Here is a 25,112-nt window from a genome sequence, read left to right on the forward strand (position 1 = left end):
GAGAAACTGATACATTATCTTGAAAGTACATATGTTTTCTCATTGCTTGCTTGAGATTCACAAAAGAATTGTTTCCTTTTTTTTGCTTTTTGACATGAAAACTGTCGTCCAGAGGAGCATACACTTGTTGTTCATGCTTGCTTTTTCTGTCTTCCCAAAGTACAGTAGGTTATCGAGGATGGTTAAGGACTTCCAGCCATACTATGATCTCTGGACCACAGTGTCGGACTGGATGCGCTGGTATGACAGCTGGATGAACGATCCTCTCACTGAAATTGATGCTGAGCAGCTAGAAAAGAACGTCAATGAATCTTTTAAGACGATGCACAGATGTGTGAGGCAGTTCAAAGATTCACCAGGTAGCTATGCTGTCTGGGGAAAGGAAGCTGGTGCACACCAGCATACTGATGTGAGAAATGTCACAGAAAGCTCAGATCAAGGATTGTCAGGCTGTCATATTGGTGAGCTGTGTGTATTAGAGCCAGCTGAGAAAGTGCTAGCGAAGTTATTTTCCACTGAAAATGTGGGTTTAAATGCCTGCTCAAGTTAGGCAGCAAACAAACTTGAATCCAGGTCTTCCATGTGCTGTTCTCTTGGCCATTTTTATCCTCACCACTGACCACTGAAATTAATGAAAAGCCAGAAAGGATCATTTTTTGTTATGAGCAAAATGAAATTCCAAAATCTGGAAATGATATGTGGAATGCAATAATTGGTTTCCTGTCTGCCTGAGTATTAAGTTTAGATGATCGCATCGAGCCCTTCCAATTCATGTGAAGGCCTTTTAATCATGGCTGCTAAAACTGGAAGCGAGACTTCAGTCACAGCTTAACTTCCTATTCCATGATTCTCAAAGATGCATTGGTCATTCTTGAGAGCTAATTCTAAAATCTCCTGCCAGATGGTTTAGATTGAAATATGTTTTGCAGTGAGAGGTTTTTGATTCATCCTTTTTAACTTGAACTCTCTCTTAAACAATGCCATGAATCAGCCCCAATGGAGGAGGTGATGAGTGGATGCATGAGTAAGTATGAATCATTATGGTAAATAGAAATACTAAGAATACCTGCTTATATTCATTGCAATATCCTGCAGCACCTGGTACAATATGTGTGTTGGTCTTGAGGCTGTCTGTCCTTGCATGCCACCCTGCAGGAGATGTGAAGTGGTGGCAGGTCCATTGAATTATTGTGCAGTGTGGCTACTCAGGGTGCTATCAAGAAGCACATGCTGTGTGCACACTGAGCCAGAGCTCAGAAAGGAGGCAAGTCCCATATTTTTTGCCTACCCATTGCTTTACTCTCAATAGCACAAGCTAAAAAAAAGAGCATGATATGAATAGTGCAGAGATGTGGGCTTCCATGACATCCGGGAGTGCAAATTTGGCATTCACTGAGCCCTTTCCTTTTGACTTTGCCCTTCCTATGAGGCAGGAGTAATCTTGGCTCTAGTGTGGTCATAGACAAGGCCACATCCTTTCCATTTTCATAGCTGGCTGTGATCTTAGCCTAGCTCTAGCTCCCATGTATAGTGTCCTTGTATTTAGGATGGACTGAGCTATATTTAGGATGGACTGAGTGTTCATCTTGTATTTAGGATGGACTGAGCTGAGATATCTCACAGCCCCCATCTTGTTAAGGAAATGAAGATCTTCTAGGAATGGTCAGCAGATCTTCTAAAACATCTGCTGGCAGATGAGATTTGTCTGTGCTTAGGCCCCTATTAAGGCATTAAATATATTTTGTTTCTCATCTTCCAGTGAGCTCTAGGCTAAGGTGCTGATGTTCTTCTGTTTCTTTCCCTGAAAGCCTGCCGGGATGTGGCAATGGAGCTCCGGGGCAAGATTGAAGAATTCAAACCATACATTCCCCTAATTCAAGGGCTGCACAATCCTGGCATGAGGAACCGGCACTGGGAGATGCTCTCAAAAGATATTAACATCAATATCAAGCCACAGGCTGGTCTGACATTTTCTCGCTGCTTGGACATGAAACTGCTGGACCACACTGAGAGCATTGCCAAAGTAGCTGAGATAGCCAGCAAGGAGTACGCCATTGAGAGTGTGAGGAAGGAGGGACTTTGTCTGTCTGTCTTTATTTCTCAAAGGTGTTCCTGTTGGACTTCTGTTGAGCAGGCAGTACCTGCTTTGGGTGATATTTATGTTCTCCCAGAGCATTCTGCACATTCTGCAGCACAAGTGAGAAGATCACTGCCCTCGGAGACAGGAGCAATGACCACACAATTACATTCACACATTATAAGTTATTTCTCCTCACACAGAATGTGCAGCTGTAGCATAACAGCCCTGAATGGTCATTATGCCTATCCACTGATTGGTTCCTACATCTCAGCTTGGGATTAGTAACTGTTAAATTAAACTAATTGGATGGTCTGCATTCTCCCATTCAAAACTTATTTCAGGGAGATTAGCTGTGACTGGAAATGGAGGTGGCAAATCCTTTAACACAGTAAATGCATGCAGGGATGCAGGGAGGACTCGCTGGCTCCAGAGATTCATAGGTTAGATAGTCTTTCAGCTTCAGGTCACCAGTTCTGATGTGACCTAAGGTGGTCTTGATTGAAAGTCATTACCATCTGACAGCTTTTGTTCTCTGAAATCTCAGGCGAGTTCCCAGTGGATAGCTGCCTCCTTCACAAAGCCGTTATTACCATAATCATTAATAGGCACTCTGCTGGCAGCTTCCAGTAGCATAAATGGGCCTGGAGATGAAACTGCCCTTTTTTGCCCTCAAGGTGCTCCTTTCAGGGCAGTGCTGAGGTGTTTGAGTCCCTGGGCAATGCAGAGGAAACGTGCTGTTGCTGAATGTGTCGTGCATTAAGTACACGCCTGCAGTTTCCAGTGGAATCCAAGAATAAAAATCTGTCACTTGTAAAGGAGAGGCAGTAAGAGAGATGTGGAAGCTGGGATAAACACTGCACAGTTTGTATCTGAAAATTAAATTGCTGTCCCTCTGTTTCAGGCACTGGACAAGATGGAGACTGAATGGAGCTCCATTTTTTTTACTGTGGTGCCTTATAAAGACACAGATACCTTTATTCTGAAGAGCCCTGATGAAGCTTCTCAACTACTAGATGATCACATTGTCATGACTCAGAGCATGTCCTTCTCGCCATACAAGAAACCTTTTGAGGATAGGATGAACACATGGGAAAACAAGCTGAAGATGACACAGGTATTGGTCTCCCACCCAGTCATATGTGGCAAAAGGCAGGCATCTGGGCTGTGCTGCCATGCTTGAACAGAAACACTGCGCAGTTGCAGCTAGGGAACTGGGTGGACTCTATCAAGAGGACATCTGTCATCAGGGAGGAAAAGGGCCTGCCGAAGCACTCTAACTCTAGTAAAGGGGACAAGCTCAGAGTTTTATTCTGCAAACAAGTGAGGAAATTCAAGCCCTTTTGCTACCAATGACAGCACCTTCCTTGAGTTCACTAGGGCCAGGACTCTTCTATTGCTGTGGGTAGTCGTACTGGCATCCCTAATAGCATTGCACCACCTGGACTGTACAGGTTCTTACAGGCCCTACAGTAATCATGTCAAACTGCAGGTTCAGTCCACTCCATGCTAAGCATTCTTATCGCAGTGTAGGAAAGCATGTGAAAGTGCTGTTTAGAACAGGTCTGGCAGACTGTACCAGCACTTCTACATCAGACCAGGGGCTGAAGGCTCAGCATCCAGCAGGACTCAGCCAGCAGAACAACATTTTGCTGCAGGAGAAAAGTTACTCTACAAGTACCTGGCTGGAGAACTTTATGTAAATGCCTGTTTGATGCATTGCAGCATTGTTATCTGTTATTTTTAATTACACTATTCTGTTTATTCGTGTTTATCATTTGGGTTTGCCTGGGGCCATGGGCTGTCAGACTGCTGGCCTTGGATACAGAAATGCTACTCCAAGCCTTAAGGCAGCAGATGATATGGGGAATCCAGTTATTTACTCTGTAGTGTTGACTGTGATGCTGTGTGTTTTGTCCCTGACTTTCCTGCTTCTCTTGGTTGCGTTTATTCCTGTCACTGAAGGCCCATGATTCTCTGTCTGGGAAGTGGCTTGCTGATACAGTATTGCAAATATTGCGCTGTCTGCACTACCAGAGAGCCCTACCCCTTGCAACATCGAGGGATTGTTTGTGATCAGGGAACAGTATTTGTGACTAAGGCTGCTTTTGCTGTGGCAGTCTGAAAGGGAGGCGAATGTTTCAGCTGCTTTGCAATGTTGGGCAGGTTCCCTATACCTTCAAACCTTCCATGCCTGAAAACAGAAGAAGAGAATGTTCTTCCAACCTAATTCTTGCTCATATGAATGCCTGACAAACAGGGTTCCCTGTCTGATGTCTAATTTGAATGTTTAGCTCTTCATTCATTTTTTTGATTCGGAACGTTCAAAGATTTTTCCATGGATTATTCTGTAGCCAAGGCTGTGCCTGAGTTACATCAGGGAGGAGGGAGGATAGGGCAGAATTGCAGTCTGTGGCATTTTATTTTGTCTCCTCCCCCCATCCCTTTCGCAAAATAAGATCTTGCTATCACATAGGGCTGTCTTCTGTAAAATACAGAAACATTGAATTATCGCAGCAGTTTGATCAAGCACCAAAGTTCCTTGGAGCTTTAGTATTGGCTTACACATAGATCTAAACTGCACCCCTTAAACCAGTGGGTATTGATTCTGATGCCTCCTGACAGCAGCTAGCAAAGAAGATGTTTACATTATTTCATTGTTAACTGTTTTGGAAGGAACTTCCAGCTCCTGGCTGGAGCATCACCTTTTTTAACCCATTTTAGTGCACAGATTGACTAGTAGATTCATGCAGTGGTGCCCTGACATGCTCTTCTTTCCCACTAGGATGTCCTAGAGGAATGGCTGAACTGCCAGCGCTCCTGGCTGTACTTGGAGCCCATCTTTAGCTCAGAAGACATCAACAGACAACTCCCAGTGGAAAGCATGCGCTACAAGACCATGGATAGGGCCTGGAGGAACATCATGAAAAATGCTAAGGAAAACCCTGAGGTGTGTGCCTTGATGAAAGCCAGTCCATGTATCAAATTCCTTGGACCTGTACTCACAAAAGGGCTGCCCTTGAGCCATTGTTTTTGTAATGGTATGAGCACAGATACACTATATGGACCATGAGACCTTGCCCAGGGTGGTGTGCTAGGTTTCTTCTCTTTGAACACGGCCTTGCATTCTAGTGTCCAAACCCACAGAGTTGTTCCCTGCAATGCCATGCACCAACCTGTCCTTCACCACCGAGTGGAACAAACCTGCCCCAGAGACGTTCTCCAGCACGTGGCGTGAGGCACTTGCTCCTGTCTCTCACTTCCAGTCACGTAATCAGGCATGATGACCTTGCTCTATAAGATCCCTTGCAATTCCTCCTTTAGACTGACTCTCTAAAGTTGCTTAGAGACATGGGTTGGAACTTTTACTGCCCTTGGCCTGCTTCTGTGTCCTGGTACCCACTGCTCCACACACTTCTGTTTTCCCATCTTTACTCTACTTCCCAGGACTCCATCAACACTTTTATTTTGTATTGCAAATTTTGGTATTTAGAGGAACCAAAAAATGTGTTTGTCACATCCCTAAGTGCTGTTTCCCCTCCTTGCCCACAAAACTCGCACCTCTCCAGATCTCTGTGAAAGTACTCTTGTGAATGAGTCATTTAGTTCCTATCAGTAACATCACTGGGCAACCCAGTTATCTCCACTGCCTTATCTCCCTCATGCTCAGAAAACTGATGCTTCCTCTTTTCCTCACTCTGTTTATAGGTGATTTCTTTGTGTCCTGATCCTAGGCTACTAGAGGACCTGCAGAAATGTAACAAACTACTAGAACTTGTGCAGAAGGGTCTGAGCGAATACCTGGAGACCAAGAGAAGTGCTTTTCCCAGGTAACCCCAGATTTCAGTGTGTTGGATCACACTTCTTGGTTCAGCAAATAGCAAAGGCAAGGCTCACTCCAGTTAGCTCTGCCAAGACAGAGCACGGCAAAAAATCTAAGCTGAGGATACGAGACTTAAAAAACACCAGCAAGACTGTGCCTTTCAGTGCTGCCCTCTGATGGGGAGAAAACAAGCAGACACAAATGTCCCAGGTTTTGGCCAGTCTGATAGCATCATTGCCTATCTGTGCCTTTTGGTCCTGATTTGTTTAGAAATGATGAAGAGTAAAATGGAAACCTCAGGGTAAGTCTGTCCCTTACTCCTGTAGGAATACACACCATTCCTTGATACTCATTTAAACCCACTTTGCATGGGAATAACTGACTTCTTCAGATGAAGAAGTCTTCCTCTGTCTCTGCAAAGGTGTAGATAGCTTAATGGTAACCAGACCATGACCGCTACCCTCCTGCACAAAGGCATCAGTGAACAGTCAAAAATAGTGTCTCTGACAACTGATTTGTTACTCATCTTGCCAGGACTCAGCCTCTGGTGCTACAGTGAAGAGAACCTCCCCTCACCCATCACTCTCTATTTTCAGGTTCTACTTCCTTTCAGATGATGAGCTGCTGGAAATACTGTCTCAGACAAAAGACCCTACTGCTGTACAGCCTCACCTCCGCAAATGCTTTGAGAATATTGCACAGGTAAGCAAAACAAGCACCTTAGTGGCTCGGCCTACCTTTGGAAATCTGGTGGCACAGGAACTTGGAGGTGTTCCCAGATCTGGAGGAGTGTTCATATTCTGCTGTGCAGAAATGCATCTTCTGGAAACCTGCAACTATAGGTAAGCATTGCAAGATGCAGGCTCAGCCACCAGAAGAAAACAACAACTTGGTTCTTTCAGATAGCTTCTTCATTTCCATGTGGAATAAAAGAGTTGAACTAATTTTGCCCTTTTCTAAACAACATTAAGAAAGAAGGTGGGTAGTTAAGACTCTCAGCCTGCAAAGCAATACAACAGATCTTCAGCATACTCTGGAAGGGTAGCAATGCTCCACAGTAACTGGCTGCCCTGCAGTGGGATTTATGCAACCGCACTTTGAAATGTCTAAAGTCAGACATCTGCCTGTGAACTGGGCACCTTCAGTTGCCTTGCAGACAACGGAGAAAAACAGGTATCTTCAAAAGGCAACTTATTGTAATTCTCTTAGATGCCCATCTTAGGATGAGAGGATGCTCCCTCTGGAAATGCCTGTGCCTCCCACTGGTTACCCATGGAGGCCAGAAGAAATAGCTCAGATTTAGCTGTTTACTTCCAGACACCTAGTCTGTGTGGAATCCCACACTTGCTGACAGCCATGAGAGAGAGCAGGAATGAGCAAGCCTGAACTAAATTAGATTTCTGCCTTCACCCCTACTTAGGAGCTGGGGTTAACCCTGCTATTTTTCCTCCTTGCTGTTCCTAAAAGACTTCAGACTCCATGACTAGTCACAGCTCAAACCACCACAATACTCAGGCACTGAATCCAATCTCCTAGTCATTAGCTTGGGAAAATAGGAAGGAAATTGAACTGGAAACCTGTTGCAAGGGCATTGGAATAAATAAGATGACTTTCAGAGATTTGCTGGGGCATTGGAGAAGCTGTTACAATTTTACTCTTACAACAGGGCACTTTGACCTCAAGGGAAATGATCTGACACTGAATAGGAATCAAGGGTTTGGATCCTAGACATGCAATGAGAAATGTTCATCCAACCTATAATTTGACTGACTTCACTTGAGTTAAACCAGGGAAGTGAGACTCCTGTTTTCATATAATCATTCTCCATTTTCTGGAGAGTTAATTTTGCACATCTGTGGTACACTTTATTATCATTATGCACAACCAAGTTTGGTGCCAGATTTATAATAAGCATGCACCACTATAGTTTGGCTGTTCCTCAGTGGCAGGAAGGCAGGGCTAGAAAGGAAACTCTCCATTCATGTCTCCTGCTGTGCTTCCTCTATTAGCTGCTGTTCCAGGAGGACCTACAGATCACACACATGTACTCTGCTGAAGGAGAAGAGGTGAGGTTGTTCGTTCCCATCTATCCCACTGACAATGTAGAGGACTGGCTGCTGGAAATTGAGAGATCCATGAAGGCCAGTGTACGAGACAACATAGAACGATCAGTTAGTGTTTATCCAGAGGTAAGAGTTTTATCCCAGACTGACTGATGGCTCAGATGCCTTGGCTCCGGGCTAGCCATAGAGGTTACCAGTGATAGGACAGATGAATTGGTCATACTCTACCAGTTTTAAAATACAACCTTTAATCCTATTCTGTGCGGGTCAAGTCCAGAATGCCCGGTTCAGCAAGCAGATAATGGTCCAGAAGGCCAAAGAGTTCAAACCCTGTACACTCACTTGACAACCACATAATGTTTTCCAAAAACATAGAACAATCCTGTATGAATCCATTTCTATTCCTCTCTCCAGGCAGCTTCCTCTTTATAAAGATCTCCCCGCTTCTGTCTTTTCCTTCAGCTCTCATGTCTCTCATACTGTGCTAGGTGTAAAGGCAACCAAGGCCCCATGAACCATTGGTTTCAGTCAGTGAACACAGGGGATGCTTCTCAGCTCTGCTCTCTGTATGAAATATATACAGGTAGAAAATCTACATTTTGTTTTTTGGGGGGCTACGGAGAGAGAAGGGCTGAAGAAGAAAAAGGCCTCAGGTATTCCTATTACTGTTTTCTGTTCAGTCCAAAATTTTAAACTAGGAAAGCGAGGACAAGCCAGAGGAGAGAAAGCATTCTTTTGGCTCCCACACATTCCCAGTCTTTATCTGCTGGTGGCCATTTGTAACTGGTTACTAACCTGCAGATGGCATAGCAGAAGGAAGGTAGCTGCTGTACGTGGTGTCCAGAGAGCCTGTGCCTGGAGGAGATTTCTTTGTGGCAACTGGAGAGAAAATGGAAATCTTCTCAAACAAGAGCACAGTTCTTTCTGCAACACATTGGATATGTGTTAGTGATGCATCTCAGAACAGGGAGATTTAGAAATGAATTTCTTTTATTATCTTATCACTTTTCTTTTTTTTTTTTAATTAAAAAAAAAAGATGCCACGTACTACATGGGTTTTGCAATGGCCTGGCCAGGTGACCATTGCTGGCTGTCAGATTTTCTGGACAAAGGAGGTGTCTGAAGCTCTGGAAGCTGGAGATTTGGCCAGCAGGCTTTTCCCACAGCTGAGGACTCAGGTAAAAAAGTGAATGTAAGGGTAAGATTTTGCCACGCTGAGACTTGTCAGTCATCAGACCTGAGATCACTTAAAAACACAGGCAGGACAATACTGTAAGATAAACAGTAATGAGTATGCCACCAGGGCTTCCAGTGATTGTGCCCTTGTCTTCTTAACCCAAACCACCACAGATTTGTTACCTGAAATTTGCTCCCAAAAACCGTCAAGTCCAAGCATGCCAGAATGTGGCATTGTTCTCCTGGAGACACAATCCTGCATTGCACAGCTCAAAAACAAGTAATAAGTCTGTATCATCTTAATCAATAGTATATTTGTCATCATAACCCTTACTTTATCAGCCCTGTATATTATGTTATTACCATCTGAAGTTGGGAAGAAAATGAAAGATAACTTCTCCAGAGTTACCTGGGCACAGCCTATGATCTGGACTTAGCATACATACCTTAAGGTGGATTGCATTGCGTTAATGCAGCCTGGGTTTTTGAGATATAGCTTGCTCTAGAGTATGTTTTTTCCCTCACTCAGCTGGGTGGTCTGGTTGCCCTGGTCCGTGGAAAACTGTCTAAGATGCAGCGAGCAGTGTTATCAGCTCTCATTGTGATTGAGGTCCACGCCAAGGATGTTGTAGCAAAGCTGATTGAGGAGAATGCGACAGGCGTGAATGATTTCGAGTGGATCTCCCAGCTCAGGTAGAGAGAACAGCTGTTGAACCTCAGCTGGCCTCACTGGCCAGTCTCCATTCTCCTTATGTGTCAGTCGTGTCTGTGACACATGGAAACAAGCATTTACCTAGTCTGTACATAGTATGTACATATATTCCTGAGCCTCCTCTAACACCCTGAGGAGGAGTACGGTTAGACTCTCTCAAGGATGCCAGTTCTAAGGCATAAAGTCCTGCTGTGGTATTTTAAATACCTCAGCATGAAAGAGCAGGCTCCTGCCCAAGAAAGCTTTCAATACTTGGTATAACACCGAATTTCAGGTCCTGTGAGAACTCCTGACCACCCCATTCTGTTACATTATCCTTCCCTCTCTAAAGTGTCAAATCCTATGACATGTAGGTCTCCAAATCTGAGTTACCATCAACAGGTTGCAGCATTATGAGCTACTGTGTTGTCCACTAGCCAGTGTTTATCTTTCTGATGTCATGTTCACTTATCATTAGATACTACTGGACAAGGGGGGACCTGTACATCAGAGCTGTCAATGCTGAATTTATCTATGGCTATGAGTATCTGGGGAACAGTGGCCGTCTGGTTATCACACCCCTCACTGACAGGTAAGGAGATTGTTTTCTGAATAATAAACATTATATCATTTTTTTTCTGCATGGACAAGCCTCTTGTTAGGGTTTAAACCAAGGGTGTGACCATGCCAATCTTTCTCCTTAAAGTGTGTAAATAGAAACTGTACAGTAACTGCCCCCTGAAACGAGGGCAAAGAAACACTCTGGCATAGGTTCTGCAGCATTCCTAGTGATCAGTGCTCTGACTGATTGCTTTCACTTTCTCGATTCTTAATGTAGTGTTCTGACTTGTATAAAATGCCCACCTGATAGCTGAGGAATGCTTCTACAAACCAGTATATATGAACATCTAATACTCTGAAATATGCAGCAGCAATAATAGTTATGCCCTTTTAACAGTCCTTCTGGAGAGTGAATTTGCACCGGTGGGAGAAGGATTTATCCATGCAGGCCCCCATGAATGCTAATCAAGGCCACAGAGCTAGCTCTTTTGCAGAGTCTTGCGTAGGTATGCAGTTCTCTGGAGAATTACAGGATGGATTCCTACCTGTCACGTTGTCTCCAGCTGGATAGATCACGGCTCTTTTACTGAAAGCAGTAGCAGAAATGTTTCTTGTTATCTCGTCTCTTCTTTGTTTTAGGTGTTACCTGACACTTACAGGAGCCCTGCACCTGAAATTTGGAGGAGCACCTGCAGGACCAGCAGGAACAGGCAAAACAGAAACAACGAAAGACCTGGGGAAAGCAATGGCCATCCAAACTGTAGTTTTCAACTGCTCCGACCAGCTTGACTTTATGGCAATGGGAAAGTTCTTCAAGGGACTAGCCAGGTACAGTGAAATGCTGAATGTCATTGTCAAGGAGTAGGTAGAATACAGGCATGCTTGCCACTGGGAATTGGAGCGCATTTTTCATAGCAGCCCAGAAGAATAAGCAAGGCCACTTAAAGGTGGTTACTGTGTTCCAGAATGAGCAGAGCTACAACATGCCTGTCCAGAGGGAGGAACGGCATTGTTGAGCCAGTAAAATAAAAAAAAATGGTCCTATTCATTTAAAGTAAAATTAAAATGCTTTGCACCCATCCACTATTAGACATGTCTGCAAATGTTTTCAGCTCTGGCCTTTGCTTTAATATCTCACACACTGGACTGAGATTCAGTCCAGAAGCTGCTTAATCTTAAGAGAGAGAGAGTGAAAGAGAGAGAAAGCTGAGTGTATCCAAAATTGAGTAGCCAAGAGAGACTGCTTTAAGCCCTGAGGAATCCTCTCAGAGAAGCTTCCCTCTTCTCTACATATCAAACAGGGCTGGTCCAATTAGTCCATCGCATGCTGCTGAATCTGAATTAGTTACTCCAGCAAGTGCTGATACTGTTTTCTGAGGTGTTTTCTTTATAAGTAATTTCACTTCATTCTTAAACCATGCCTTGTGGGAAGATCACCTTCCTCATATATATGCTTGTCTTCCAAGCTTTGGAAAAATGGACTTGAGAGATATCTAAATTACATCTACTGCATTTATAGTTCAGGTACAAAGTAGGAATGCAGCATAAAACTTCTTTCAAGTCTTACTCTGTAATATGCAGAATGTGTGTCAGACTCCAGGGTCAGATGTAGCCATGGTCGTGGCATGCATCTTTTTGGTCATTGCATGACCTGGAATATGTAGCTGGGGAGAGGGGCTACAACCCCTTGCACCATGCCAGTATATGGTGGCTGTATCCTTACCTGGCATGGGATATTAGGGGCCTTTTAAATTCACTTTTTGTCTCTGTGCTGCCACCCCAGGATGTGGATATGTAATATCTAGATCCAGCTGAACTCGTGACTTTGAGTTTGCTCCTGTTTGATGTTCCTGACTCCCCTCATTTCTCCTTCTTTGCTCAGCTCTGGGGCATGGGCTTGCTTTGATGAGTTCAACCGCATTGATATTGAGGTGCTGTCTGTGGTGGCCCAGCAGATCACAACCATTCAGAAGGCACAGCAGCAGAGGGTGAGTAACACACCTGGATGCAAAGGCGAAGAAAAATCTCCACTTGAGCTAGGCAAGTCCTTGTCTTGCATGCATCTTCACTGAGGATCACAGGCTCAGATGCAGCTCAGACAGACATACTTGAGCTTGGATGGGCATGGGTAATGCCCTAGCTGTGGCAGCCTCATATCAGGCTGTTAAATGCTCAGCATCCTGGGTGGTTTTTAGAATCGCACCTTAGTCCGTGCTGCCACAATTGCCCGCACTCTCAAAGACTAAGGTAGGTCCCAGCTTGAGCTGCAGTGCCAGCAGACCTTGTGCTCTGCAGCCTTTGCTGTGGGAGAACTCACTGGTGCAGATCCACTGAGCTGGTACGATCTGGAGCTATGATACAAGGTGTCCAGTGTTCTGCACTGACTTGCTCAGCACCAGGTTTGTCTAAATACGTTATCCAAGCTTCTGTGTATTCATAAAACCCAACATGTGCATGAAAATGCGTGCTCATGCACAGAAAGAGTTGCAGCGTAAGGTGACTTCTTGGCTTTCTTGGAGACCCAGCTGCCAGCCAGCAGTCAGCCTCTGCTCTGCTCCTCTGGAGACTCAGAGGGTTTAAGACCTGAAGCTCCTTGGCTTTGGCTTGGAATTAGAAATCTGCTGTCCGTGAATTCCTCTGCATTGCTTTATCCCCCATCTGAAATTACCACCTACGCAGCTTTAAAAAGGATTTAGGTTTGTCTTTTGCCTTGTCTGCCACAAGTTAAATCAGGCCCCAACTCTCCTGCAGAATAAATGAAAAGTTGTCTGTCTGTTTACAGCTAGAGGGATAGACGTCTGTCTGAGAGCCAAGCAATTTTGTATCCTATCAGTAAATGTTCTATGAGCCCAGTTTCTTAAAGAGGGGAAAAATACTGCTGGTAATGCTGAATTCCTGCAGTAGAACCAAATTGCGTCACTACAATAGTGGGCAGCTGCGTCCACACTTGCTAATTTTTACTACTGAAATTTATTGTCCTCCTTGTGGAAGATCATGCTGCCACTTTTTAATTCCCATGTTTGGCTTTGTGCTTTGGAGATGATCATATTTGTCATTTTCTAGGTGGACCGCTTCATGTTTGAAGGCACAGAGATACCACTGATCCCGTCCTGTGCAGTCTTCATCACAATGAACCCAGGGTATGCTGGGCGCACTGAATTGCCTGATAACCTGAAGGTAAGGAGGGCAAACTGCACAGGCAGAAGGGAGTGATACAGATGCTGGAAGCTACCTAGACCACCAGTGTGTCCGTGACAAGGATTAGGAGATGATGCTCTTAGAAGGTTTCTAGGATCATTTTGAGGTTTGAATCACATCCATAGGCCAGTGCTGCTACTCAGATTTCCGTCTGCAGGGATACTACCCTGGCAGGTGTCAGGCACATTCATGCTATGTCCACCACACAATCTGGGATAGACACTCAAACTTTTCAGCTTTCTGGAAAAAAGTGAGATGCAAGTGTCTTCCTTTTGTATTGGAACTGTACATTTCAGGCTCTCTTCCGTCCTGTGGCTATGATGGTGCCAGACTACTCCATGATTGCTGAGATCTCACTGTACTCCTTTGGGTTTAATGAAGCCAAGGTCCTCGCAAAGAAGATCACCACAACATTCAAATTATCATCAGAGCAGCTCAGCACCCAGGTAGGTGCCTTGAAATCCATGAATATTTTTTTTAAATGGGAGGTTTCCTCAGCCCAGGTGCAGAGCACCTAAATAGTTCTCTTGATGCCTTGGTATCATGATGGCCTATTACAAAAAGGTCGGTAGCGTTTCTTCACCCACCTCCCTCCTGCTTAATTCTGGTTTCCCCTCCTGTGCCTGGACTTGCATTCACCTAATAGTCCTAGATAGAATTACGATAGTAGGACAACTGAGCCAAGCCAAGTCCTGCCTGCTTCTCCCTCCATCTGGGCTTTTTCATCATCCAGGTATTCTTGTTTTCCTCACCTGCTCTCTATAGCTGAGGACTAGTTGTTTGAAGGATCTTGTAAACAGACTGTGATGAAAGAATGGTTGTTCTGAAGACATAATCCTTTTCTTTTTCTACCTGCTAATCAAATGTGTAGGTTCTCTTTTTAGGAAATGCTCCTGTGTCTAATGAAATTGTTTCCTCTATGCCTGTTCCAGGACCACTATGACTTTGGGATGAGAGCTGTGAAGACTGTCATCTCAGCAGCCGGCAACCTCAAAAGGGAGAATCCTACCATGAACGAGGTGAACACTCTTATACTTCACACCACCATAAACTTATGTGGTCTTGTTTGTAGCCACATAAGAGGCAGGATCTTTGCAGTTATGACTTCTTAACTCTTGCAGGAGCTGATCTGCCTGCGGGCTATCAAGGATGCGAACATACCTAAATTCCTGCAAGACGACCTCAAGCTCTTCAATGGTATTGTCTCAGATTTATTTCCCAAAATCAGAGAAGAGCCTGTTGATTATGGCATCCTGGAAGAAGCCATTCGCAAATCTTGCATCAAACAGAATCTGAAGGGTGTTGATGGTGAGAGGAAAAGCTCTGCGCAAGGCTTTCTGTGCCTGGACTTTCTGTCCAGCACTCTGCCCTAGGAAAGGGACAGAGGCTCCTTAGACCCACTTGTCATCATCTTCCTCTACAGGTTTTGTGACCAAATGCATCCAGCTGTATGAAACCACTGTGGTTCGTCACGGCCTCATGTTAGTGGGGCCAACGGGCTCTGGGAAGACAAAGGTATGGTTGAGACACTGTGCTGGCTTCAGCAAACCATCACCTCTTTGGTAATGCAGAGGGTAAAGCTTCACAGAAGACACTCATGCTCTAGCATTTCCAGATTCTCTCTGATAGAAGCCAGGAGCCAAGATGTTTTTGTGCTGCCTTTAAATATTGATTTATAGCCGTGGGGAAGTATATTAGTAGCTTGCTCTTTGGAGCTGGGAGATTAGACTGAGGCTTATTAGCACTGCTATAAACTTCTAAGGCTGAGGCAGACTTCAAGCTTGAACATCTTCCCCTAGTGTCACATGACATCTCTAGATGCCTCAGGCCTCTTGCACAGGAGATCTAGTTTCCTCCCCCTGCTTCTAGAATCATCTTCTATTTCTGTAAATACAGCCAGGCATTTTCTCATTATGGTATGTATAGTCCTTTGTTATGTCTCCTTCCTCATTCTCCTTTGAATGCAGTTGCTGTGAGAGCATGTACCTTTGTCATTTTGAAGCCACAGCAGTTAGTTCTCATGTTCTCTTGCTTTTGCAGAGTTACAGAGTCCTGGCAGATGCAATGACTTCACTGAAAGGTCAGCCTGCAGCCAGTGGTGGAAATTATGAAGCAGTCAACTACTTTGTATTGAACCCCAAATCCATCACAATGGGCCAGCTTTATGGAGAATTTGACTTGCTAACGCATGAGTGGTAAAGTACAAAACCTGCTTTCCTTCCTTCCTTCTGGAAACTCTTCTGGTCTCGGGAACCTTCTCTTGAAGGCTGAGAACTCTTTAGGGTAGTGGCATAAAATCAGAAGTGATCAAGTCCTTATTCCTCACCAAGCTGCAATAGCCAGTCACTGCAATTTAAGCTGACATCTTTTATTGTGCACTCAGCCCAGCTCTCAGCATATTCCCAGACAGTTACTGCAGTGTTAACTACAAGAAGAAATACTTCAGTTGCTTTGGAGCAGATACCGCTGCTCAAAGATACAGCAGCTTAAGAACACTTGACTTGCTGCTGAAGAAGAGCGAGCTCTATACTGCACATTTGGATTGTGCTGAATAAACATGCTGGTGGCCTTGAATGATGAGAGCACGCTTTCAGGCATGAAGGGACATTAGGTATTTCCTCTCCATCCCCAGGCATCCTGCTTGTCTTCATGGTTTGAAAGCAAGGACCAATGGCTCATTTGCCCTCTTGACAGCCAGGTCCCCATACTGCTTGGGTTTCCACACGTGACCAGAGGTTGGCTTTGTGTTTCATCCAGATGCTAAGGTGTAAGAACCAGTGTGAATCTCCATTTGGCCCTGTCATCCATCACTTGCTTAGGGGCAAAGCTAAGGGGCATGATCCATAAAACCAGGAGAAATAAGTAAAATTGAAACCAGCTACCTCCAGAAAAAGTGCAAGCAAGTAAACATTTCTGATGTTGAGTCCCAGAGCTGTCCAGACCTGGGTTCTAGTGCATCTTTACTGAAGGACATTTTGTATGATATTCCAGTTAAGCTTGACAAATTATTTACAATGCAACTCTACTGAAGGGCACATTGAGGCACATCCGTGTGACAGAAAGTACAGCAGCCACATAAAATGCATTTACGGACATAAATCCATCTGTTTTAATCAGCTGAGCTTTAAGGCAAACTGTTTTTCCTTATCTCAGTAATAATACCCTGGGCATCGCTAGCACTATATAAATAACAATTATTTAATAGTGGGAGTGGAGTTTAAGGCCTGAACTGAAATGGCACTCCCTGTTTCCACATACAGATTAAATTCTCACTGTCAACAGCCATCGCTCCTTGTGTGTCTGCTCTCCTTTTCACCAGCTCCAGCGCTACCTGTGTTCACAGCATTTCAAGGCAGCTGAGGATAGGGGACTTAGCTATAAGGAGGGTAGCCTCAGGCTCTTTAGCCTGGATTTACCCTCCTGACATACAGCCACCCAGCTGAAGCACCTAATTAGCCGAGTACCTGTCCTGAATCACCCTTTATACTTAGTGGAGAAAAAGAGGTACCTCCAGAGAGCAGGCAACCTCCCTATCACCTGAACTGGATGGTGGCAGGACCTTGTCTCTCCTCACTGAGGAGGTTAAAGGGAAACTTGACATCTTAAAGTTAGGTGGCATGAAGTCCACATCCTAATGCTCAAAGAGATTGCCTCATGGTGCTGCTCAGATGGAGACATATAGTAAAAGAAAGAATGAGACAGACCTTTATGCAGCTCATTAACAAGTGAGGCACAGATATGCTTGGGCACATGAGCCAGGGCAAGATTCTGGCTCCATTGCCTTATGTAGGAGTTTTGCCACTGATTTCAGCAGAAAAATGGAGACTGGGCCAAGCCCTGCCTCCCTCCCACCTTTCAGGACAGATGGGATCCTTTCCTCACTCATCCGGCGGGGAGCTGTGGCCACAGACACCAGCAAGAAGTGGTACATGTTTGACGGGCCAGTCGATGCTGAGTGGATTGAGAACATGAACACGGTGCTGGATGACAACAAGAAGCTGTGTCTCAGCTCCGGAGAAATCATCAAGCTGACAGAGGTATCTCATCCCTCTTCTCTCTTGCTGCCCGTTGTCTCCATTTTCTTTCTCCCTCCTGCCAGAGCAGGCTTGCCTTTTACTTTTCCACTTGGGGTACGCGATGAACTTGTATGGAAATTGGTGTTTCAGTAGTAGTCCTGTGCTGGCCAGACCTCTGCTGTGGTGCACAAACACAACAAAAATTGTGCTGAAAGATCCTTGCTTTTCCGCTTTTGGAATTTCCAGAGCATGACCATGATGTTTGAAGTCCAGGATTTGGCTGTTGCTTCTCCTGCCACAGTCTCCCGCTGTGGCATGGTTTACCTGGAACCCAGCATCTTGGGGCTGGAGCCCTTCACCGAGTGTTGGCTGAGGAAGATCCCAGGCATCATGAAGCCCTTCTCAGAGCAGCTGGCCTCTCTCTTCAGGAGATTCCTGGAGGTAATCTACCGTGCTGTTCTTGCCCTTCCATGGTTTGGAGCTCATCAGCTCAGCTATGGATTGGCCCATACTTCTCAAGGCACAGATTTAAATGCCATTATAGGAGCACTTCAGACTGCCTGTATACAAACTGCTCTGTGAATTTCCTGGGTTTAATGGATATTATTCACTGATAGCTATAGATGTGACTTAGTTGTACTGGTCACTATAGTTTTTTGTTTTGTTTTATTTTTAAATTATCTTCTGGCCAAAATCACTCCTGGAGCAGCTTTATTTCTTACAGTGCAGTTACTTCAGGGAGAAATTCGTAAGAACAAGTCTTGCTATTTCCACTCTGCTCCTGAGCCATGATTTTAATGAATACTGCAGCGCTGAGAAGGATAGCTCTGAGAGGAGCAAGCCATTTAACAGCACTGATGGTGCAAGATGTGTGTCACTTGTACAGAGCCTAAAGGTGGTCCCAAAGCTTTCATATAGTAAAGACTCAACCAAGAGGTCTGACTTACCTCTGTCCAGTCAAACCAGTAGTGCTTGGGACACAGCAGGAAATGACAGCATTCTCAGCTGTACTCTTTCTGCTAAACATAACCTGCAGGGAAGAGAGGAGAAACCAGAGACTCTAGGGGATAAACAAACTCAAATGTGTTTGACAGTGACACTGAACTGTTCCTGCCTCTCCTTACAGGAGGCTATCAGCTTTGTCCGAAAATCTGTGAAGGAGATAATTGCCTCAACAGACAGTAACCTCACAAGGAGCCTCCTCATGCTATTGGAGTGTTCGTTTCAGCCTTTCGTTCTCATTGAGGTAGGATTTTGCTGCTGTTGCGTTTGTGTGCCTCTCACTCTTGTGGGCACTAATTTGTGCAGAGGATAGGTCACTGGGGAACAAGGTGTTCGTGCAGAAACGTCACACTGCAGCTCATCTACACCGCAGGAGGCAGTACAGCATCCTGCAAAGTGCAGGTAAACCTGAGGGTTGTGCACGGTCGGGTGGGGAAAGACAGGTAGAATATAACACCGGCTCAGTACACAACCAAGAATTATGCTTTGGTCCATTGAGAGAGCAAATAGGTAAGCTCCAGGCCTACCAGGCTGGATGAAAGAGGTTCACATTTATTTATGGCAGAGGGAACTGGGGAATGAGTGGAAAGCAGAGATCAGAGCTAAGCAGCAATACAACTCAGATTGCAGGTGCTTTGAAAATTAGCATTAAAGGAGGCTGGACAATTTTAGAATTAAAATCCAAAGACTAAATTCTTCTCCCATCCCAGGGAGGTTCTCAAGTACACCAACAAAATAGAGCAAGTTTTAATCCACAGACTATTATGAAAAGACCTGAAAAATTGGCTAAAAAACCCTACATATAAGCTGATAGAAGAACAATCACCTTAAAGAAGAGTCTGTATTTTATGCACCTTAACCATGTTTTAGAACTTTACTTCTGCTGTTCTTGGCTCCTCAGGGAATTAGGAGTATTCCCCAGGAGAAGGCAGCACGTATTGGAGAGCTGATTGAGCCCTGGTTTATGTTTGCCTTGATCTGGAGTGTGGGTGCTACAGGAGATTCCCAAAGCCGTGTGGCCTTCAGCTTGTGGCTGAGGGAGAAGATGGTGAAGGAAAAGGTGAGTAAAGAAAAAGCAGATCCTTTCTCATTACAGAGGAACTGCTAATGAGGAGTGGGAGTCAGAGCCCCTTGAATGCCTGGAAGATTTACATAAGGCTTCCTCCTGAGATCTGGTATACAATGATCAAGCTTCAAGAGACAACCTGAGCTAGAACCTCTGGCAGAGATGCGTGAGCCACCTGGACTGGGCAGCATCCCATTATTAAAGCGGTCTTCCCTGCAGCAGCCCAGATCCTCATGCGCATTCAGCGGTGTGGCAGCTACATTCACCACAGCTTTATCCCCACAGATACAGTTACTTTTCCCAGAAGAAGGACTGGTGTATGACTATAAACTGGACGATGCTGGGCTCAGCAGTGCTGAGGATGATCTGGATGAGGAGATCATTAGAGAGGTAAAGTACTTCACTTGTCAACTCCAAGCTGGGAAATTCAAGGTGGGGGGGGGGGGGGGGGAGGGGCAGGAAGCACCAGGGTCTTGCAGGATTTGGCAAGATCTTCTCATCAAGAGCAAATAAGAAAGGCCTATAGGAACCATGTGAGAATGTTTAAAGTGAAATCAAACCTTTCATTAAAGGAAGAAGACAGTTTCTTGCCCTCAGGGTTGTGAAGCAGAACTTTCAAATCCAAACCAGTTGCTGGGCACAGGCCTGAATGCTGCTGCCGATGCTCAGGAAAGTGAGAAGGCACTGCCAGTGTGGCTCCTGAGGAGGGCAGGGAGCAGCTATGATGGAGAGGTCTGTCTACACTGGAAAGCAGTGCACAGCAGCAGAGCAAGAGCTGTGTGAAGCAGAGTCTAGGAGAGGAGCAAAATATATAAATCTGCCATCTTTTTCACAGCAGATAGAGCAGTAGGGCAAGCAAGGCCCAACTGACTCCCAGTCAATAGCCCCTGGGCTGAAAGCAGAAAAGAGGAAAAATGCTTCCGCTTTCTGAAATTGGAGCAAAGTAGGGAGCCCTGCATGCACCTCACGTGCTTAGCAGAAGCTGAGATGTCCCAGCTTGCTCTATGGGGAGTCCATGTTGGGTGGTTGAGACTGGACTTTTTCTACCAGTGTTCTCTCACACATCTCTGATAAATCCTCTTACTTGTGTAGTGGCCCCTAAAGGGTTAGCCTGTGACTTGATTCTAGCACAAGTCATCCGTGTCCTGCACAAGCACAAAACCTCCATGTGCTTCTGAATGCAACAGCGAAGATGGCACCAAACACGAAGATCCCACCTAAGTCCTCTTTGGTCCTCTGCAGTGTGGGCTCTTACAGGGCAGGTCAGGTTAAAGCAGAATTCCACTTCTTACAAGTGTCACAAATGCTCTGTCACCATTTGAACCAAGTTTCCAGAAGGGATGGGAAGTGTGATACTTCTGGGGCAATAATCTCTCACTTTTAGGCTGCCTCCTTCCTATAGGAAATGAGTGAGGAACTTCTGGAGTTGCCATACAGAAAGGCACAGATGGCAAGACTAGACTGAGGGACGAGGAGTCTGAATTCCTAGTCAGAGTCTTAGCTCCTACACAAGTAGCTTTGACAAGGGAAAACACAGCAGAAATTCCATTTTCTTATTCCCACAGTAGGCAGATGCAGCTGCCCCCTCTAAATACACTCATCCCTTTCAGGTGCGCTGGGAGAAGTGGCTGGACTCTACTACACAGTTCACCCTAGTTCCTGATACCAACTTCTGTGACATTATCATCCCCACAGTGAATACAGTCCGGATGGCCCATCTGCTAGAGCTGTTGCTCACCAACCGTAAGCCAGTACGTGCTCAGCCTTGTCTGTGCTTTTGGATTCAATCTCATTCTCTTTGACAGGGGCACCTTTTCCTCTCCTGTGGTGATCAGAACCAGACAGTTACTCGATTTCTTTAGATTCTTCCCCACTTTCAAGGGTATGCTGTGTTTAAGCAACAGGAGTTGTTCATTTAGTCCCTCAACACCAGGCTCATGCCCCAGAGGAATATCAACTCTCAGTAGCTCAAAGTGCAGCAATTGCTAGATCCCCGCCCCACCAGGATGGCAGCCCATCGCCACTCCTCTTTACCTGCTTCCTGCAGTTCCCTCTCGTACTTCTGTGGTTGGATTACTTCCATGTTGAGAGATCTGCTGCCTTGAGCAGATCCTTGCTGAGGGAGGGAGCCTTCTGCCTTCTCCCAACCTTTGAAAACCCACACGGGCGGGAACCTGCGTTGCTGCCAGCAAGTGTCAGAGAGCTGGAAAACATAAACCACCTGCCTGTAGTTATACTGCACTGCTGATTGTGCTTCCAGGTTCTCTGTATTGGTCCCACTGGCACAGGAAAGACTCTCACTATTGCAGACAAACTTCTGAAGAATTTGCCTCTCAAATATATCACCCACTTCCTGATGTTCTCTGCCCGCACTTCTGCGAACCAAACTCAGGATCTCATTGATAGCAAACTGGATAAGAGGCAAGTTTCCTTTCTGTGTTTGCAAAGGCAGTATCCCTGAGCTCAGTGTTTCTGCTATCAGCCTCACCATTTATTCTCATCCCAAGACCTGAATGGGCCCTGGGCAGACACAGCTGTGGATAACAGAAATAGGGCAAGCACCAAACCCGAGCTGGGATTGGGAGAGCCAGAAATAGTTTGATACGATGGCCAGAAAGGGAGAAGGATTGGTGAAGGTCTGCAGAAATTACTCCAATCCTGATTATTCCTGAAACACCACATTTTGTGGCACAGGTGTCTGCAAACCCTGGTGTGGGGAATTTATGGAAACTGATGAGGGGAAAAGACTTGGCTACTACCTTCCCCAGTGTCCTCTTGTTTAGCAGCTTTCCTTTATCCTTCCTGGTCAGCCACTGGTTTGAAGTTTCCAGCAGATTCATGGGCTCAAGCCTTGCTTCTATTCATACGCATGCAGTTCATTGACACTGTGCAGAAGTAGATAAAATTTGGCCCATAGGCTTGCAAAGATGCCAGTGCCTCAAATATTGCACTGGATGTTTTCCATGCAAAGGCTTCTATGTAAAGGAGTCTAGGGAAGAGGGTAAGTGTAAGGATATCTGAAACTACTGCCCCAGAAAGCTTTTGGGAGAGAGAGGGGAAGGGGGGGGGGGGGGGGGGAAAAGAAAAAAAAAAAAAGCTTTTGGATTGAGTTAGTACCTTTACAGTTCGAGTTGTCCTGTGTTCCCACATGGCTCCTGTCCTTACAGGCGAAAAGGCGTGTTTGGGCCTCCACTTGGGCGATACTTCATATTTTTTATTGATGACTTGAACATGCCTGCACTGGAGACGTATGGTGCTCAGCCGCCCATTGAGCTGCTGCGGCAGTGGATGGACCACCAGGGCTGGTACGACCGGAAGCAGATTGGTACGACTGAGATCCCTTGCCCAGTACTCTCAGAAAAAGTTGGCCTGTTGATAGACACAAACACCCACCGAGGAGATCCTTGGGAAGCATTTTCAGCTTCAGCTCAGCATTCACTCCTGATTCTGCTCTCCTCAGGTACTTTTAAGAAGCTGGTAGATATTAATTTTGTCTGTGCCATGGGACCTCCTGGTGGGGGAAGGAATCCTGTCACTCCACGCCTTACCCGCCATTTCAACTACCTCTCTTTCACGGAGATGGAGGACAGCAGCAAGAAGACTATCTTCTCCACTATCCTTGGCAGCTGGATGGGTAAGTTCTGCAGACAGATGCTGCCTCCTTCTCACATTGCAAGTTAACGCAGTCAGAGGTGGAAAGGGGAGGAATTTATCTGACCATCTGATCAAAATGTTGGAAACTGGAGCTTGCATTAATTGCAAGCTGCTTGAAAGTGCTTTTGAGGAACTGTTGTTTGAGTCTTAGCAAACAGAGTCCATCCACTGTTTAGTCTCAGGGTGAAACTCCACTTGTGCAAATCAGCAAACTTCACCAAAGTAAATGGAGATGTGCCAGTTTCAGTCCTCACAGAATTTGGTGCTCTCAGTTTCATAAGGTGTCCCATAGCCTAGGCTTTTCAAGGAGGATTTTGTTTGTGATAGATGGTGTAGATGTCCTTCACCTCTGCAAGTATAGCAATAACTTAGGTTTTCTGTCTTGGTTTTCTAGCTGGGCTCCTAGGAGAAAGAAGCTACAGAGATCCAGTGCGTAAGTAAGAGCAGAAAGATGCAAGAGAGGCTGTGAACAGAACAAGGCTGGTGGGGACAGAACAGCACAGTTTACCTGTGCGTTCAGTAGACAGACACTTGCCCAGACGAAAGAGCCTTCTGCAGAAGCAGAGCCTTCTGTTACTCTCCATCTGCTGCACCCTGTGGACAGCTGAGCAGGGAGGATCTGAGCATGGAGCTACAGTCACCCAGAAAAAAGGGCTCATCTGGAGTGAAATGAGTCTTCTTATATTTGACAGGGTGGGAATTTAGGATCACCTTTGCAAATGTGCCCTCCTCTGCAAATCTGCCAGCAGGAAGGAGTGAGAACTATGAGGAAGGCAGAGCAGAGCTTTCCAAGTGCTGATATGGGGGTTTTTTGCAATGCTAAGAAGTGTCAGTACCTGACTTCATTCAGGAGCCTACTGAAATATCTAGCTACAATTTAAAAGTAAATCAAAGATCAAACAATTTGGGAAAGAACTGAAGAAGAAAAGTGTGAAGTGCTTGGATGTCACAGGACTCTACTTCCGCAAGGGTATTTGTAATGAAATTGATTGGGATTTAAAGAAGTATTTTGTGTTCCAAAACTGGCAGTTGTGTTTAAATCCTGCCACTCACCATCACCTGAGAAATCATTCCTCAGGGACTTTGTGTTTGTTAAGCTCAATGAATTGCCAGGGTGTTTAGCTAAGAGGGTACTCACACCTTTTAGCTTAGAAGTAGCTGAAACTCCAATGAGGGAGTATAAGGTGGGAGGAGAAAACCCATCCAGAGTACTTAAGGTAGGCACTGATTCCCTCTCTGGCCCTGTCTCCTCTCTCCCTGGTGTGCATAGAGCTTCAGCACTGTAGAAATGTTGTAAGGCATCCTTCCCTCCCCAGATCTGATCCCCCTTGGGTTCATCCCAGCCAGGGTCAGCATCCTGCCTGCTGTTGGCAAACTCTCCAGCTGTGATGAGCAGCAACTTGATCAGGGCCCCACACAGACTCCATATAAGAAAACAGAAGAAAAGAATGTTCCTGGCCAGGTCCTGGCAACACCTCTGTCACTCACTGTCACCTGTCCATGCTGCTAGGACCTTCATGTCCCTGAGATGCCACCTTGGCATCCTCTCCACCTTCCTCTGTCTCTGCAGCAGGAGCACTTGCAGTTAAGGACTTGAATGAGCCCTTGGTTGATGCCACTATCTGCGTGTACTCCACCATCACGTCCAAGCTGCTGCCTACACCAGCGAAGTCACATTACACCTTCAACCTAAGGGACCTCTCCAAAGTGTTCCAGGGCATGCTCATGGCTGAGCCCAGCAAGATTGAGGTCAGTCCTCTCATCAGTCATTCCCCCAGAGGAAAA

General features: G+C 45.5%; 1 protein-coding gene across 1 annotated transcript in view; it reads left to right on the forward strand.

The window, feature by feature from the left end:
- Nucleotides 1-25,112, forward strand: part of DNAH1 (dynein axonemal heavy chain 1) — an 83,760-nt gene that overhangs the window by 25,286 nt on the left and 33,362 nt on the right. Inside the window, exons 19-47 of the mRNA XM_026106526.2 lie at nt 161-359; nt 1,809-2,062; nt 2,982-3,194; nt 4,863-5,027; nt 5,786-5,907; nt 6,497-6,602; nt 7,910-8,089; nt 9,001-9,141; nt 9,669-9,832; nt 10,309-10,422; nt 11,031-11,219; nt 12,274-12,379; nt 13,455-13,568; nt 13,886-14,035; nt 14,522-14,608; nt 14,711-14,897; nt 15,013-15,104; nt 15,630-15,784; nt 17,449-17,626; nt 17,852-18,046; nt 18,732-18,851; nt 19,509-19,667; nt 19,959-20,063; nt 21,284-21,424; nt 21,934-22,094; nt 22,841-22,998; nt 23,134-23,307; nt 23,722-23,760; nt 24,898-25,076. Of these exons, the coding sequence (XP_025962311.2) occupies nt 161-359; nt 1,809-2,062; nt 2,982-3,194; nt 4,863-5,027; nt 5,786-5,907; nt 6,497-6,602; nt 7,910-8,089; nt 9,001-9,141; nt 9,669-9,832; nt 10,309-10,422; nt 11,031-11,219; nt 12,274-12,379; nt 13,455-13,568; nt 13,886-14,035; nt 14,522-14,608; nt 14,711-14,897; nt 15,013-15,104; nt 15,630-15,784; nt 17,449-17,626; nt 17,852-18,046; nt 18,732-18,851; nt 19,509-19,667; nt 19,959-20,063; nt 21,284-21,424; nt 21,934-22,094; nt 22,841-22,998; nt 23,134-23,307; nt 23,722-23,760; nt 24,898-25,076 (4,347 nt within the window). The remainder of the gene's footprint in view (nt 1-160; nt 360-1,808; nt 2,063-2,981; nt 3,195-4,862; nt 5,028-5,785; nt 5,908-6,496; nt 6,603-7,909; nt 8,090-9,000; nt 9,142-9,668; nt 9,833-10,308; nt 10,423-11,030; nt 11,220-12,273; nt 12,380-13,454; nt 13,569-13,885; nt 14,036-14,521; nt 14,609-14,710; nt 14,898-15,012; nt 15,105-15,629; nt 15,785-17,448; nt 17,627-17,851; nt 18,047-18,731; nt 18,852-19,508; nt 19,668-19,958; nt 20,064-21,283; nt 21,425-21,933; nt 22,095-22,840; nt 22,999-23,133; nt 23,308-23,721; nt 23,761-24,897; nt 25,077-25,112) is intronic.

The sequence above is a fragment of the Dromaius novaehollandiae genome, chromosome 12 (assembly GCF_036370855.1).
Source record: "Dromaius novaehollandiae isolate bDroNov1 chromosome 12, bDroNov1.hap1, whole genome shotgun sequence".
NCBI classification, from domain to species: Eukaryota; Metazoa; Chordata; class Aves; order Casuariiformes; family Dromaiidae; genus Dromaius; species Dromaius novaehollandiae.